The following is an 18,494-nucleotide window of genomic DNA, read 5'->3' as shown; positions in this document are numbered from 1 at the left end:
CTCCTAAGTAGGGAACCAATCATGCACCAAGAAACTTGCACATGCTAAACATTTGTATGCATCTTTCTTTCTTTCTCTGGGCATATGGGAAACAATCTCACATAGTTGGATCTTTTTTCTCCGAGTTTATATTCTCTTGTTTGTTCTAGAAGATGAAGAAAACAAATAATTGTATTTATATCCTAATGCTTAGATAAGACGATCAATCTCGTACATATACCTGAGCAGGACACCCACACTTTAAATACAGTTTAAAAAAATCAAATCCTGCTTTTTCTTCCCTTACAAACACAGATGCAATTCTCCTCATAAGCAACAGCTCCTTGTAGCTTTACTCAGCGTGAAAGAAGAGACACTAACCGCTGTATAACTCTCCGAAACACACTACAAAGTGAGCAAAGAACGCTGTTTGTTTTTTAAAGCTGAAACCAAAACAGCGAAGGGTCTTGAAAAAGGTCATAGCAACTTGAAAAAATTGTCACAAGTAGTAATAAAGTGCATACGGTATGACAGACAAAAAGTCATGTATCCTTCGCTCCAAGTAAGAAATTTTACTTAACTCCCCCGACGCCCACCGCGACTGAAGGCACGTCAAGTTATATTGTAAAAATTAAATGTCAGCTATCCTTGGCAGTCTTAATGTGTAACGGAAGGAAGAGATTACACAGTCACAAGCTAAACTGTGACACAAGTGAACACGGCAAAAAGCGTACCTTGTGCTTTGATTTATTCCACTCTGAAATACTGACTTCCTCTGTCATTTTGAAAATAATTTCAATGTTTTAATGGCTAACTTCTAAGGCACCTTTTATCACATACAAAAATTACAATAAACATACATTCACTTTTAGAAGTCAAGCATTCAAAAAAATCTAGCAAATGACAGAAGCAACATTCCCTTCAGAGCTGAGCCCCTTTGCATGCACACAGTATGAGAGCGCAGAACTTACTGCTCTTGCAACCCAGTCTCACCCCCTAAACTAAAAAAGAATGTTATGTTTTCTTCCCGTCACCCTCTCTTTGCCACGAGACATCTCTCTCTAGCACTGAATGAGACAGGTTTCCTGCAGAACGAATGGTGTACAACGCCGTAGTTTGAGGCTTCAGCAATATGCAGATGCAACAAGTGCTGATCTATAGCTATGTGAGCAATCTTCATACTGTCACTTCCTAATTTTCAGGTCCTACATTTGCATATATCATCTTATATTTAAATAGTTTTCAGTATGCACCACGAGCTACTTGATGGAAAACTAAGCAGGTTTGAACTTCTCAATAGGCTTTGAGACAGAAATGCCATAAAACAGTATTCAGCAGAAATCAAAATCATATTACTACTTTATTATTCAACAGGCTTACCACGGTCTTGAAAGCAGTAAGAAATTACATTCTTAAAATGCTTACCACTTTGCTATGTTCTGAAAACTTGGTATTAGCTCTTTGACAGAAAAAAGATGTTTGTACAATATAAAATAGGGTACTTGCTTTACACTGCCACTATTATAACCTGTAGTGCCACCACGAGATATGACTCTGTATAAGTATGCATACCACGCATACATTATTCGTAATGTCCTTATTGTGCTATGATATTGTTTAACACTGAGCACATGTACCCCTACCTGAACAAAATTAGTTGCTGGAGAAAAGGGAAGCCAAGGCTATGTTTTTAAAATAGTCCCCAAAATACCTCTTCTGAGGTGGCCCAATCTTAAAATCAAATACGTGAGTGGCTTTTCAGTTAGCAGAAAAGGAAGTGCAACTTTTCCTTATTATACTACTCCAAAAAGATCAATTGCTGAAGTCCACAGCAACGATGCAAGAGAATACGTACATTAAACTTACGTGTAAACACGTAATTTATTCCTTCCTTAGAAAATGGCTGGTGATAAATCCCTTCAAATCACTTTATTGAAGGGACTGAATCTAACTCTTCTGGTTAGTTTTTCCTACTCTACCACTGTAGCTGGTCATATTAGAGCACTATAAAGATGTCTTGCATTATTAAGCACTGTGCAGAAATGGAACCAAGCTGCCTTCCAAACTTCACACAGGAGAAGATAGGGGGCTGGGGAAAAATAAACAGTATCAGTACAGCCACACTGGCTCTTCAGCTCCTACTTAAAAAAAAGAGGGGTGCTGATTTGGGAGTCAGGACAAATAGAGCAATCTTGATTCTCATCTGGGGGAATACCAGATGACACAGAGATTCCTCACAAATGCCTGTAGATAATGAAGGTAAATGAAAATGCTTGTAACTCTCATCCTCTAAAGAGTCCAGTCAGTAAGAGCCCTATTTTTCCCCAAATACTGAAAAGATTAGAGGCTGAAAGACAGAAATAGCAGAATAAATACTACCGGTCGCCGCACACTCCAGCCCAACCGAGCTGCATCTTTCATATCAACTCCATGTGATAAACTCCTTTGGGCTAGTATCTCCCTTTGCTGGTATGGAGGCTGTTTAAAATTGAATCTGTGCTAATCCAAACAACGTGACAACATTAAAGAGTAAAGCAGGAAAGGATTTCAAGAAAGAAAGTGAAACTAGAGAGGATTTTGGGCAAGCTTCCATTTTTCCTGTCAAAGAAATAGCACGATAGGAAGCACTTCAGTACTGCATTGAGCTCCTCGTAAGTAATTTGAATTGTGGAAACATCAGGAATGATGCATGGATGCCAGGGAAAACCATCAGCTATTTTAGCCCTCGCACCATATGCCTTAAGAGCACACTTTTTTGTTTTCATTTTGCAGTGAATCCCCCACATATTCAATTTTAAGAAGTCTCCCAATTACTTGATGTATTGTTTTTAATATTTCCTCTTAGTGGAAGCTTAAAAACTGAAAAAAAAAATGTTGGGATCATTTGTTTGTTTTTAAATACAGGTGTAGACTGGAGTGTGTGAAAGGAGATGTTAATGCTTGTTCATATAGAGAAGTCCTGAGAACAGAAATAGGTTGGCAACTTCTTTGCTAGTCTTCATGTTATGGACACTCATCCTGAAGAATTTCCATACCCCTGCTCCCCTTTCCTTATAAATTTAGCTTTTATCTGAATTACTCTGGAACTTATCTACTGCAAGCTTAAAAAAAAAAAAAAAAAAAAAATCCTTCTTATTCCACAGGGAACACGTGGGCAGCAGATTTATTTTGGTAAAACTGCATTAGTTTAATTGTATTTATACAGTTATGCTAATAAAACTGAAATGTTTTCTACATAGCTCATCAGATATTCCATTCTGAAGCATAGCTGCAGGTCAGGATTTTTGTTGGTTTTTTTTTTTATTTAAAGCAGGTTTAATATTCTTTACCATAGCAAACCCTCCAACAACCATTCACTGCAATACAAAAACACAAGAGCATGGGTCATCAATTGTTAAATTAGTACAGGAGCTGACAAACCTGCCCTTAATTAAGGCAGCTCTGCACTGGAAATCCTCACTTTGAATCAGTAAGGATAATTAGGCTTTCAGGTCAAAAGCAAATGGCACTGTGAAAACAAACATTCAAGTTTGTTTGAAAACAGAATTAGGTTTTCCGTACTTAAAGGAAGCTCAGTAACTTCTTAAGGTATTAACAATGCAGGTCTCAGCATGTAACAAGCTGTATTTTATTCTTCCACAATTTGCACCATTAATTTATTTTCAAAGTTTGTAGAGTATTGTACTCTGATTACAAAAAGAAGGATATTCCCCCATTCTCAAAAAATATTTGCTGCGTTTAAGTTTGAGAAAAAATTTATAAATACTTTTAAAACTAAATTTCAGAATGGATGAACTCTAGAGGAAAAAAAAAATTTGCAAAACAAAAATGCCCAATTGACTTGATAAAACAAGGTAGGTTTGTTTTCGGGTTTTTTTTTAATCCATGCACAGCATTTATAAGTACACAGAGAACACACATATCACCCCCCTCCCCAAGCAAATTTGTAAGTTAAATTTCATTGTTTACCTCCCAAAATAAAAAAGCGGGGGGAATAAAGCAGGAGAAGGCCGGAGGTTCCCGAGGCGCCGGGCAGCTCTCCCGGGGCGCGCGAGGCCAGCAGATGGTGGTGCGAGAACGCTGCCGCCCGCTCACGGCCGCTGGCCACCACCTACCCCGGGCAGCTGCAGGCCGGCCTCATCGCCCATGCACTCGCACCGTTATTTAAATATATGCTTTTTCCAGCGGTTACACCTCTTGATTTACTTCGGGAAGCTCGAAAAATATGAACTATCCAACTGTGAATACATATTTAGCATGTATTGCATTCATAGCAGGGTTTCTGTGTATTGTCTGTCACGTTGACTGAACTGGAGGGCTGAAGCTCCCATCCGAACTAATCCTGTAACTTCTATTTACTGCCTCTAGCATTCAGGCAGACCCGAGGATAAAAGAGCGCTCCAGGGATACGGAACAATCTTTTTTCCTCATTACTTATCCTTACAAAGAAGAAAAACGTGTACCTTTGAGGACATGTTAATTGCAGAACATTGAAACAAAATCCGTAAGCACCCGTTACAGAAATTACACTTAATTAAACTGTATTTATACTAGAAAGCAAATAATTCTTTGCAAAATTAAGACAGCTGCCTGGAAAGCTTAGTTCCAAAGAGCGACTGCAATGATCGTTTGGGTAGAAGCCAAGACAGGCTAGTTACTCATACTGATCCTCAGCACAAGGATTCCCCTGTGTATCTCAGCCTATCGAAAGAAATTGGAAAAATAAGAAAAGTCGGCTGCAAAAAATCTTCATACAGACCACCTATGCTACATGGCTGTACTGCAGGTTCTCCTGTTGCACTTAATCCCACTGCTAATAAATTTTAAATAATTAAACTCATGTTCTCAGCAGTTTCAATTTGTTTCTGCGTATCACAGCTACCAGGCCCTCTGGGACGGGTCGTACCTCCCTACAGCAGTGACCTTCAGCTGATACCAGCCCACAGCCCGGAGAAATATGCTGTAAAACTCTCCGCATACTTCCTGCTAGACCTAAATGCTGAAGATTTGTTAGTGTTGGCCACAGACCGAGAGCTGCTCTTGTGCAATAGTTTATTGTGTTTGTCTCCATTTTTCCACCAGCCTTGCTAAAATAATTCCTCTTCTAGCTTCATTACATACGCTTTAAGATTCCTACCGATCTTCTCTTAAGACACACGGCTGTGGACTGTCCTCCTTCTCAGTCACATCTGCAGAGAGGACAATCCCAGGAGGAGTAATTCCCATCTTCCTTCCCCCCTTTGGAAAGCATCTAGGCAGCTCGCAGAAGTTCCCGGGCGGGAGAAGGGGAAGGGCTGCGTGACGCCGAGCCACGGCTTTGGCCCACTGTGCCTCATCCATCACTTCCTAGAAGCACAACGCTATTCAAACAATAGCGGGGACTCTGTCCAACTCCAGTTGCTCCTGGGAAGGATTACAAGAGCCAGCAGAGCCGTGTAACTTAGCGTTTTCCACAGCAGCCTCCCTCGCTCCTTCTACCCCTCCAGGCGTACAACTTCCCCAAGGGCCCTCTCGCATCTGAGAGGGCACGTGACAAGGTCCGAAACCCTTCAAGATCGTCTTCTGCACGGCAGGCAAGAAATGGACGTTGGAGACATGGAGTGCCAGGAAAGGGTCAGGAGGAATGGATGAGCAAAATAACAGCCTGGTAGCATGCGATTTGCTAGTTTCCTTTCTGGTGTCCACTTTGCAACCCCACAGACACACCGACTAGCTCTTTCAAGAACAAGGCAGAACCATGTAACTAATCACTATTTAGATTAAAGGGCTGCTGGATTGGGGCAAAGTCTTGACAAAGAGAACATATAAAAATGAGCAGCTCTGGCCATCCCATTCAACCTTCTGGCTTCACTTTATTAACAAATACCTATATTGCAAGACCAAGTACATATTGATATAAGGAAAGTACATATTGATATAAGGAAAGCTAAGCAAATATTCTCAAAGTTTAATCACTCTAAGCTAAGAATTTGTATATGCTCTATAAAGTCTTTAAGTCACCGTATTTGAGATTACCTTAATTACATTTGGATATTGCAAAGTTAACGCATTATCCTGATGCATCCTTAGTTAATCCTTGGTACTTAAATGGATTTTGGTATTTGATTTGTGTTACTTGGATTGACATGACATGACATAAAGTGTTCCAAGAGATGATTAAAAATCTGCAGGGAAGTTGAGCACTCATGTTAGAGATACATGTTAAAATTCCAAGCAATGTACCTGAAATCAATTTTTTTTAACCTTTTAAATTCCAAATTTGACCAACCAGTGCTTTTCTGTAGCTGTATAAAAATCTTTTCTTTTTTCTTTGTGTATCCTGCCAGTAGAAGAATCAGGTCCCCTATCTACACAAATCCATAAACGTAAGCAATTAGGATGTCAAATTCAAATTTGCACCTTAAGCTTTCTTTTTAAGAAAGCAAAGATGACAAATCAGGAAGCATAACTATATTAAAATGATTACTAAAAAGCTCTCTCCATCACAAATGAATGTAAATCACTTCCGCACTTACATTATTTTTAGAAGTGATCAGACCAAACTTGAAAAAAGCCTTTAAGCCTAAAAAAAACTCTGAAGATGCTGATAGTGACAATAACCCTAGTAAAGTTGCTTATTTTAATCACAAACCATCATTCATTATCTCATGCTCTCCAATCACTTTTGAAATAAGATACCATATGATGTAATGTACCCAGGTCTGATGATGGAGGAGGTAGCAGAAAACAACTTTATTTTTAGCATTACTCTGAAATTAAAGATGTTGACAGAGTCTGGATGTCTGCCCAACAGGCACGGTGCTGCTGTTCCTTCAAACGGACAAAAAGAACAAAGAGAGGGGAAACACCTACCAAAGTGCGCTAAGGGGAAAGGGTAAGTTTTACACTGAATTCCAGCATGGCTCCATTCAGGACAAACTACACCACACAGTTTCACCACTCCTATTTAAAATCTCTAGACGGGCCAGAAAGACAAGAAAATTTCCTTTCTTTCTATGCATTTCTTCAAGAGTCAAGGCTCAGTGAGAAGGGAAGAGAGCTCTTCATCCCCCCCTATTTTTAAGGGCCTGTTAGCCTGCAGTATAGTCATCTTCTCATCTTCAAAGACGATTCCTGACACAGTGCTGCTCTGCTGACTTGGACTGCAGCATCACAGGACTCTGCCAAAGGCAGTTGTTAAGGAAAGAAGTAACACAGCTGGGAGCTCTGTTCCCAAACAGAAATCTAAATACTAAACAGAAGCTGCGATAGCTCCTTGCAATGACAGCACAATGCATCTTCTGTACGGGAGAAGGTGCCAAAGAGGCCCAGCTTGCAACCCACGTTTCCATAGATCACCCTTCCTCACAGACTGGGGCATGCTTGGGCACTACTAACACTGATTCGGAGACAGAAAGTCAGCTTTCTCTTTTCAGTGCATTTGAAACTAAGTGATCTTTGCAAACGAATATACCTGATGCATGAACTACTACCATTCTCTTACATGAAAGATATTGCCCTTGGAACCAGAAGAACCAAAACAGAGTTTTGAAAGCTTCCATCAAAATGAGGTCACTAAAAATATTTGAAGGCAGAGTTTCAACTTGCAAAAACCTACTTTTTAACTAGTTAAATGGAAAACCACTGGCTGGCAAACCAGGCCCAACTTGTTGGCAGAGAAGGCCACTGCCGAAGATGGAATAAGGTTTGGTAATATACAGCATGCAATAGTTTGGGGCTCTAGAGTTACCGAGATGAATTTGATTAAAAATGACACAGAGAAGGTTATGAACTGCTATGAGGAAAAAATGAGAGTCATATTTCCTTTGACCACAGAGTCTTGTACATGATCCCAGTGTCTCCAGAACCTGTACTGTGTATCCCTCCTTCTCTAGTACTGTTTATTTAGAGGTCCACTCAAACAAGAAAGGAAATTAAAAAATTTGTTCATTTCTACCGAACATCCTCTAAAACCTGTATGAATAAATAATCCTTAATCTCAAAATTAGTATGTTCACTCCTGCCTGAAATTAGTGCTTGGATTTTTACAGCCATTTTGATTAGGCAGTTTTTATTATTGGAGCTTTCAGTATAAGAAAAGATTCCAATTTTATCATAAAAGCAGTTACTTGGTCTAGTTCTAGGTCTCTACACAGTGACAAAAACCAGCAATCACTGAATTGTCTGGACTTGACAGGTAATCCTAAAGGAAAGAACAGCAGCACTGGAAAGCTGTTTCCTTAGTCAACGTATGTGAACATGTGTATCTTCCTGGGGGTAGGGGACTTAAAGAAGGGAGCTTTCACAGAATTCCCTCATCCCTCATCAATGTATCCAAAACATTTACAGCCAAAAAAAAATTAAAATTATTCTGTTAAACACGGTCTACTTTCAGACAATTAATTTCTAAGGGCACTACTACTTAGTAACTGTCAAGTATGTGAACATACATGTGTAAGAGCTTAAATGCGTAAGCGATTATTTTAATACAAAGACAGCCAGTGTTATTTTATTATGTCATGCACCAAGGAAGACAAAATAAGAATAATGTAACTGGACAGCCCAGCATACGATAACATAGATTATCAGCCCACATGATGAAAGTCAGCAAACTAAACAACCCTTCCCAAAACCAAGGTACTGAACTAACAAAAAACTACCTACTTCATGGCTAAGAAACGTTCAGTTGTTACACAAATCACTAAAACGCCTAAGCAAGTTCCAACAGCAAAAACCAAAACACATGACATGATAAAGTGTAGCTACCAGATGCAAATGTATGGAACAGTGGAGAGGAGATTATGCTTCCTCAGCCCCTTCCCATTAGCAACGCCTGCTGTCGCAGCTGTGCTCCACATCCTGCCATGCAGTATCAGGCATACGAGCCAACCCCTGTAAGTCCTCCCATCTACCCCACGACTACAGCACTTCTGCTTAGCATGATCACATAAGCCTTTTCTTTAAGTTTTCTGTCCTTTTAATCAGTCTCTTAAGAACACTTTCATTTAATTATTGCCTTTGGTGTTTGTGGAGCTTTGTAGACTGTAGAGGTTATACTCCACTCGCTTAATATTGAGCATATGAAGTTTCTTACCTCCAATATTCTGGATAATTATTGTAGTTGCAACAAGGACCTATAAAAAAAAATTGATCTCTTTAGAAAGGGTAAGGATAACTAAAATCGTACGTCTACAGCAGTCATAAAACACATATGTATTATCTTAAACAGACCAGATGTAGAAGTGATAACTAGTACTGAAAGGAAAGGCATCTTCCCTTTACTGAAGAGTTTAACACATGGAAACCAACGCAACCTAAAATGAATATAAAAGCAAAATATCTCACTGAAAATACTGCATTTTCATTCCGAGATGACAAAACAAGAGAAGTCACAGTGAAGCCTGTTCTGCAGCAGATGAGGTTTTCAAATCACTGAAAACATGTAAGTGCATTCTAAATTATATCAGGTGAGTACAAAAGATGATGATCATTCACCTCTGGAAAGACAATCAGACAGCAGAGATTTGTACAAGCTACTTCCTCACTCCAAAAACCTGAACATTTTTAACTGTCATGAATGGCGTTATTCTTTTAAACTTGTAAACTAGATAGAGTTTCTTTAGCATTTGTGATTATTCATACTGGACTGATATAGAAGTAGAAATGATCACAGGCTATCAAAATACTTGTCTGAATCCACAGAATTAACTTCCAACTGAAAAAACCCTAAAAGTGTCTAAAGTTTTCCCAGTGTTTTCTTTTCAGTTCAGTTCTAAAATAGTACAATCATCTAGTACAGTTTTTCTTTTTACCAACTGCTCTTCTTGATGCAGCAGAATCTTTCTACATGAGTGCTACCATTAAGTCAACTTGGAAAAAATTAAGCCACAGGTATGAGAAAAAACCCAAATCTGTACTTTGGAATAAAATCTGAAAGCAGAGTTGCCATTTTTTCAATTGATCAGCTAGAAAATCATATCAGATTTTAAACAAATGCAGTCAGTTCAAAAGTCACCAAGGGAAGGGGGGGGAAAAAAAAAAAAAAAAGAAGAAAGAAAAGAGTATAGTATCTTGGAATTTGCCATAGATGGAAACAAAACCTCATGGCTTTGGAAAGGGAGAATCAGCAGTCTTCCAATAGTAGAAAATCTCCATTCTCACAAATCTCAGAAAAATACGTCTGACAGAAAATCACCATATGGTTGAATAACTGCTCTACTTCAAGAACAGTTAACCAGTAGTTTACTGTCAACTTAAGATGCCACATCAAGCAAGGTCCTACAGCAGTCTGTCTGTATCATTAGCAAATGACTCAGGTGAGGGAAGAGTAAGTACTACTTAAAAAAAAAAAAAAAAAAAAAAAAAAAAAAAAAGCCACCTGTGCCTGCCTGAAGTGAGAAGCATTCAGGGACAGGATTAGAATTCAGAATGGTTGTTGTACACTGGAAAAGTCTAAAAATCAACAAGACCAGTTAAAAGCAATGTATTCAGGAAGATGATCTCAAATATATGACTTAGAGCTATTAGATTGCAAATAGAGAAGATAGTCTGAGATAACACAATCAGTAGCATGAAGCACCGACAGAAACAGCAAATCCTGTTTTGGGATGCAGTACTGGCCATGTTCTATCTAAAATATAGGTAATAATTACATTTCTTGTCCCTGTCAAGTTCTCAGCCAGCTTACTGTGTTCCATTTTGCAGGCAAGTTTTAAGAAAGGAGTATAAATATCAAAGATACTTCAAGAGAGAAAGATAAGCATTCCAGAAAATGTCAGTTCATCAGGAAAGCTTGGTGAACTTTGGTTAATTATTTTATCAAACCAACAACTTCCCAACCTAGAAATATTCCAGTGCTCTCCATGCACACTGAAAATAAAAGACCAGATGATTTTTAGCACAAATTATTTAAACTGAAAATTATGAAAAAGTTACTAAATTATTAGGGACAATATATTAGGGAGAATAAAAAAAAAAAATTACCGATGTTGACTACATAGTGAAGGTGTGAAATCTCCTTCATTTAAGCTTTGAAATAACAGATAAGACAAACATCTGCCAAGAATGGTTTCTGTGTGTTTAGCCCTGCTTCACAGCAAAGGCAGACTAAATCACATTTTACTATCTCCTGAAGCTCTACATTTCCATGGCTTCTGCATCTAATGGCTTGTGGTTAATGTGTACAGAACAGCTCCTGTAAAAAATAATTCTATTTCATACCTTGATAATATCAAGATTTATTATCTCTTGAGCTTGATCACATCTTAACTTTGATTGATAAATACTAATCCTCACAGACTACACTCATATCTGCATATTAATGCTAATGGAAGTCTTACAAGCACCTAATAGCTCAGATTTAATTCTCAGTTACATTAAAACAGAAGACGTTAGAGTCTAGTCTGCTAGGCAGAACTCATTTTTTTTTAAATTTACATTGTTTCAGTAAACCATTAAAATTGCACTTCTGTGTGGTAAAATCTTTTAGTATCGTGTAGCTGAAACACAGAGCACAGAAGTCACAATATTAAACATGCAGCATTTACAAGTAGTATTTCCTGTGCACCCAGTATTACTGGACTACATTGTCTATTAAGAAAAACAGATTCAGTACACACTACTAAAAAGGCATGACTTACATGTTGATTACTCTTCTACTAAAAATAGTTTGCTGGTGGTATTTTTTTTTTATCATGAGATAAAACAACAAGAAACATTAATCTGAAGAGTTTATTAAACAAAAGAAAAAAATCAACATGCATTAAACATACTCTTATTTGTTCCTATTGTGGAAACTACACAAAAGGCAAACACTTATCTTAGATCTCTATTAAACGCTGGAACACCAACAGTAAATCACTTACCTGTCTCTTAACAGTTTACAGCAGAGGTACGATGGGACTGTAACAAACCTGAAAGGGACTGCTGAGCCAGCTCGACAACAATGCCAGGAAGCAAATATTTGTACATACAACTAAAAAATGAACACACTGACAGGAAAGTAGCAAAAAATTTTGCATTTAAGGAACGTCTACTTTACAGTTAACTAAAGTTCGGGCTTCCTGAAACTAGACACACTAACTGAAATGTAGCAAAAAGCTTCAGGACGTAAGGGATTTTTCAGTATACTAGGGTGTCAGCAATTATACTACATACTTAATTTATATCTCTTTACTACGCAAAGAACAGTTGTGTATCAGAAGCATGAGACCAAGAAGAAAAATACACAGGTAAAAATAAATACTCACCTTTCCAGTTGATCCAAAAGCAAACAGGCCAAGGTCTTCATAAGAAGTGACAGCTGTAAGTAAGGAAAAAAAAAAAAAAACCCTAAAATATATCTAACTTCAAAAATCACTTGAAACCTCTAGCTTTCCCTTTTTTCCCCTTTTTAAATGAACATAATTCAGGACAGAATTAAAAGAGTATTTTACAGTATTTTTTATTTTAAAAATAGCTTTATATACACCCGTACTCCTGCTACAAAAATACAGCTATATGCTCAACCATTCAGAGACTCTCCGGAAACTCATTTTAATATTAAAACTAGTAATATTTAAAAAATAATGATAATAATACATTAATGGCAAATTGCCTTCTCCCAAAGATTTTTGCAAGTGATACTATAGGTGAGGAATTCTGAAATTAGCCCCAACAATTAGATATAATATACTCCCATATTTTATTTTTTAAATTAAGATGACAACAGAGGATCCATTTTCATCCTTCTACGAATATACACATCAGTCACCATCTTGCTAGCTTTTAAAAACTTGGCACTATTTATTTTCAAGAGAGCTGAAGGTAAACACCTTCCTTGGTTGAAATCTGTTGTTAAAAAGAAAAAAAAAAACCAAAACACACCAAAGCAAAACGAAAAACAAAACAAAAATCCTGCCCTTACCTGCACCTGACTTAACATAATCACATTAAAATAGCCTGTGGTTTCCTGTATGCTTTTGTTGAGTTTTAGCTGAACCTCACTTCTAATATTGCCGGTAACTCAAACCAATCCCTTCTCAGAAAGAAGGAAGTCATATTAAAGTCTTTCATTGTTGCTTTGTATTTTGTTATTAGAAACTCAAGTGATATCAAAAAGATGAAAGTTTTCTGAGAAATACCACTCACTTTCTCAGCATATAATAAAACGGCCCGCAGCTGTAAATGCCCGAAAGGGTAAAATTAATCTCAAAATCACATAATTTTATTGTCACAACACTTGCTTTCTCTTCCTTGGTTCTGCTTGGTACACTACGGCTTCTACTCCTGTCACATCTTAATTTAGGGCCCAGCCCTGCAATTTGAGCTGCCGGGGGCAGAGCTTCACACCTGAGTGAAGTCTCACTGAAGTAAATGAAACAAGACGCGGGAGACACAGGCGGTTCAGAGATCCGATGACGGGACTGGAGCCTCACACTGCCAACTGCCCAGGCTTAGGCGTTTTTATTTCACTGAAGCTCTGCACACAATCAGATCAATGCTCCAGAGGGGAAGAAACAAAAAAACCAACTAACCAACCAGAGTCATTAATTTTCTTCTATGATTTTCTCAAGGGCGATGTTTCACATTCTGCTCTACTACTGACACCAATATGCTGTGACAAAATAAATGAAATGACAAAAGTAGATGAGCCAGAGTCAGCTCTCAGCATGAACCTGGACTGATCTCTTGCATCTGCCGTTACACTGATACAAGTTATATGCAGATAAAATTAAACAAGAAGTATGTCTTACTAGATTATTTTACCCTGTATTTTTCTTAGATTGCTATTTCTAAAGTTGTTGATCACAAGAGAAAGAAAATAGCATTTTAGGCGGCCATCTCCAATGTCATTTTAAAAAAAATCAGTAAAATGTTACACATATTTAGGAGAGAGTTGGTTTTACCACATGGGAACAAATACACAGCAGACATGTATGAGGAGTTACTAACAAAGAGAACAAAATTTTCCACACAATTCCAAAACAGTAATATGAAACCTTAAAGTATTTTCTATAGTAATTCTGTTTCTGTAACCAATTTAGTCTTGTGAACACTGGGAAGCCCTAGTACTTAATCACATTACTTTCGTAATTTCAAGAATATATGGAACAAAATATTAAGCACAATTGATACAAACAAGTTCTGCCTGATTGGCTTGATTTATATTATATTATTAACACTAAATGGAAATTATCCATTTAAATGCAAAGTGAAATTGGCAAGTATAGCACAAGCAATACTCATGACTAACTCATAAAACAAAAAGAAAAAAAAGTCAGGAAACTTCGAAGTACATCCCACTTCAATTCCCAATTCCTCTGCTTTACAGAGTAAGCTTAGCCTTTGTCAGCCCAAACCCCAAAACAACATAGGTCATACTGAATTAACAGCAGGAGAAAACATTGACTGAACTAATCCAAAACTAACATTTGACACTTGGCAATATTTTTTTGCTAAGCCTTTTGGTCTACACAAATGATTTGTTTGTCAAAGTCTAGACCAATGTAATTTAAAAATCGAAGATGCTTCTTTATTTTTAAAATACAACTAAAACGCCTGTGCTTAATAAATCCTGGTCTCTGTTTAAAATGGAATTAATATTACAGCTTCCTTTTCAGAAGGCATTTTACAGGTCAGCTCTTGCCTAGGATTACTTTTATGATTTGAATACCTGAACAAATAGTTTACAAACACTTCCAAGGGTTTTTATTCTCCACCCTTTAAATTTTTCTAGCTCATTTTTTAATATAAAACTACTAAAATTTCTTTCCAATTCCTTGCCATGGATTAAGCTTAATACTATAACACTGTTCACAAATGCATGTAGGTTTTATAATGAAAAGTGTTCCATTATTTACTTTGGAAGCAAACATGTATGCAGATTTTACTTTGTCAAGGCACAACAGGTCATATTTCTCACTTTTTAAAGACAACATTCCAAGGAAAAACTCAGAATGGTATCTAACATGAAATTACTTCAGTCTACAGGAATTATAGTAAGTATCATCTGAGAGAAATCTTTTTTTTTAAAAAAAAAAAAAAAAATCAAAACACAGAAGGCCGTAAATCCAGCAAACCTATCTAGACATAGTTCTGGTGCTAGTATTATCTGTCAACATTATGTGATAACTAATTATTAACTGTAAAGTGCTAGTTTCAGACAAGAGAAATACTTCATCCTGTCAGTTCAGTGGTATTCCTCGCTTTCAGTTGTATGTATTTAAAAAATGCTTTCTTGAGGTGGAATGTTGCCTTTAACTGAGGAGTTAAACCATTCTTGTATATTAGGTCTCTAAGTTCATAACATGGAAACTTTTCTTACTTCAGAAAGCTTAAATCCTTAGTTTTTCCCTCACCCCAGTAGTTTTTTTGGCAAGGATCGCTTGAATTATTATTTTATCAGGCAACAACATAATACCACCTAGTGCCTATATGATACAGAACTTTACAGTCTCGAGTAAGAGGTAAACAAAGATCATAAAAAAATTATGTCCAGTGCCCCCTTTTTCGCTTCTTACGTATCTTTCTAGCTACTTATTTCAGGTTCCGATTCCTTTCTAATAAGCAGAGCTCCAAGAAGAGAAAAAAATTACCAAAGACTTAGTCCCAAGTCATCAAGCAGACAACAATATCAACCATAAAAGTAACCCTACCTCTGAAGAATATTTTTTAAGAACGTATGAAGAAGATCACTCAACAGGTGAAGACAGGAGCAGCAGATCTAAGAAGAATCAGGAAGCAATCATCTGAGAGACCAAAGCTAGCTACAGAAAACAAAGCCAATAAGGAAAGAAACGGAAGGTTTCTCCCACCACCTTTGAAAAGAGAGGAAAACAAATGAGAGGGAAACAGGTGACTGAAAGAGATGGAGACTTCCTGCTATAACGTGATCTTTGTGTACAAGAACTCAAGGAACTAGTCAGTTGTTTCAGTAACAATTAAAAGCACCGAGAATTAAAACATTAACAGAACAGACTGCAGATATTAGAATCTACTGTGTGAACATTCTCAAAGCAGAGTAATTTCTAAGGACTGCAACGTGACTTCTCATTCAGTATCAAAAATGCTGTAAAGATCTGCATCTATGAAGTGCCATGAGAATTACGATAATCCAATATGATTACAAAACCTGAAAGGTATCCATTTCAAACCATGAACAAAACATATATTACAAGTAGAAGAATGAAAGTCCACTGACAGCAACAGTACGCACTGAAGTAGTGCGGTCCAGCCAGCACCAAAATAATTTTGCTACAGAAATACAGGATCTATGTTTTTGGCAAGATGAGAGAGGCATTTTGAAAAAATTAAAACTGAAAATCCAGAAACCAGTCAGTTTTGCATTTACATAAGAAGTTTCAGAATTGTATTTTTAAATGGCAAATAGTAATCATTAAAAATGTTAAATATTTCAACATCAGTGAATCAGACACAGCTATCTGTTAACATGCTATTCATTATAGTAATTATACTGGGTCATGTCGTTGTGATGTAGGTGAGGAAGTATTTCAGAGATCACTGTTAGATCAATCCTTTTCACTTACCAGTCTGAGTGCACATACTGAGCAGAAGAAATACAGAGTAAGCAGCAAGGCAGGCAACAATCAGCAACAGGATGCTAAAAAACACAAAACATTTACCATTAAGGCACTTTTAAAGTACAATGCATTTTCTATCTTTAAGAACGCTACTTCTGCAAGAAGTAAGCTACCACAAGACAAGATTTCCTCATTTTGTGGCTTGTGTCTGCTGACTGCGGTTCATACGGTCTCTGACCTTCCCAAAACTTGCTAAGTTCCACTGCTTCTTATATTGTCCACCAAATCATATCATGTACTGTACAGGGTAAAGACCCGATATATGAATTACACAGAGGACATAAACACCAAAGCTTCTGTACACAGACAAACACGTAGCTTCTAATTAAGTGAATCTAATGCTTAGAAAATGGTAAAAGTGGCAATTCTGGCGACTTTGGACCCATTATCCATAGGTTCGGATGTTCAACAAGCAGAAGCGCAAGCAAAAGCACAAGCTGATTCACATTTTTCAGATACGTAGCCATCCTACTCCAGAAGGCCCATTTCTGGAACTAAAGGAGACAGCAGCTTTAGAATGTAAATATCAATCTATTAGGAGTAATGGCCAAGAAACTGCCACCATGTGGCAATTTAATGCAATTTCTGGGCAGTACTTAGGCCAGATTTGAATGACTAAACCAAAGAAGGAAGATCTTATTCAACAATGCTGAAAAACACAAGCTCTTTATTTCTTCCTCAGTTTTTGCACAAGAGTCTTAGTAATCAAGCTTTGTTCCACTGAAACCTGCAAGCTAAGTTTCAAAATAAGCGTACATAAAAACTGAAAACTTACCTAAACCCCACGATCCCTGTGTTGGCCATAGCATAGGATAAGCCAAGTATGCCACTTCCCATGATTGCATTCATTAAATTAAATACTGAGAAACCAAAGGAAGAGCCAGGATTTGGAGAATTCTGTGAAAAGGGCAAAACAAAGTACAATTAGCGCGAGAAGCGTTTTGGTCTTTCACAGGAAGATTTAAGGGAGGGGGAGAGCCAGTCGACTTTTCCTTCCCTAATCTAAGCCCGAAAACCTCTTTTCTCATTCTAAGCCCACGCAAACCCTCGTGCGTATAAAATGACATGCTGCCGTCCCAGAAAACGACTACAGCCTTCGAGCACAGCGATACCAGAGCGCAAAAAGAGCGCGGCAAGGTTTACGCTTTATAGAAGCAGGCTGTCCCTGCGTGCTCCCACAGGAGCGAGGGGCAGAGCAAAGGGCAGCGCTGCCAAGGGCCGTGCAACCAAAGCACCCAACGACCCCGACAAGCGCCAGGAGCAGACGCTGGGCTTGGCGGGGCCGGTGCCGCCCCGAGCTCCCGGCCCTGCCCGCTGCCCCGGCCAGGTGTCACCCCCCGCCGCCGGCCCCACCGCGCCGTGCTCCCTCCGCCGAGCTGCACCGCCCCGCCCCACCCTGGAGCCCCAGGTCCCGCTCCCCGCCCCCGGCCCGGGCCGCGCTCCCCGAGCTTCTCCTCGAAACCGAGCGCGGCCGGGGGCAGCCCCCCCGCAGCCACCCGGGCCCGGGAGCCGCCGAGCCGCGGGGACGGGGCCGCCCTGACAGACACAGCGCCCGGGGCAGGCGAGCGAAGCCCAGCCCAGCCCAGCCCAGCCCAGCCCAGCCACGCCGCCGACCGAGCGGGCCCGGGCAGCCCCGCGGCCGCGGCCCCCTCAGGGCGCTCCCCCCGCGGCCCCCAGAGCCGCCCCTCCCCACCGCCGAGCCGCCCCCTCACACGCACGCTGCCCGGCGGCGGCGGCAGCAGCGGGGCGGACTCCCCGTCCTCGTCCGCCGCCTCCTCCTCCTCCTCCTCTTGCTGCTCGCGGGCGGACAGGTACCAGCCCCGCTCGGCCAGGAGCCGCCCGGCCCCCCGCGGCGGCGGCGCCATTGCCGCCCCGCGCCCCGCCGCTCGCCTCTGAGGGGAGCGCCGCCGGGGGGCGGCACGGGGGGCGGGGCCTCCGCGGGAGGGGCGGGGCCTC

At 39.4% G+C, this 18,494-nt stretch overlaps 1 protein-coding gene across 1 annotated transcript in view; it reads right to left on the bottom strand.

Moving 5' to 3' along the window:
- The window catches only part of SLC38A6 (solute carrier family 38 member 6), a 41,299-nt gene extending 22,896 nt beyond the window's left edge, over positions 1-18,403 (bottom strand). Inside the window, exons 1-5 of the mRNA XM_075712743.1 lie at positions 18,251-18,403; positions 17,314-17,435; positions 16,485-16,558; positions 12,207-12,259; positions 9,053-9,092 (exon numbers count right to left, since the gene is read on the bottom strand). Of these exons, the coding sequence (XP_075568858.1) occupies positions 9,053-9,092; positions 12,207-12,259; positions 16,485-16,558; positions 17,314-17,435; positions 18,251-18,403 (442 nt within the window). The remainder of the gene's footprint in view (positions 1-9,052; positions 9,093-12,206; positions 12,260-16,484; positions 16,559-17,313; positions 17,436-18,250) is intronic.
- Positions 18,404-18,494: the final 91 nt, after the last annotated feature.

The sequence above is a fragment of the Pelecanus crispus genome, chromosome 6 (genome assembly GCF_030463565.1).
Source record: "Pelecanus crispus isolate bPelCri1 chromosome 6, bPelCri1.pri, whole genome shotgun sequence".
NCBI classification, from domain to species: Eukaryota; Metazoa; Chordata; class Aves; order Pelecaniformes; family Pelecanidae; genus Pelecanus; species Pelecanus crispus.
This window is presented reverse-complemented; position numbering and strand designations above follow the sequence as displayed.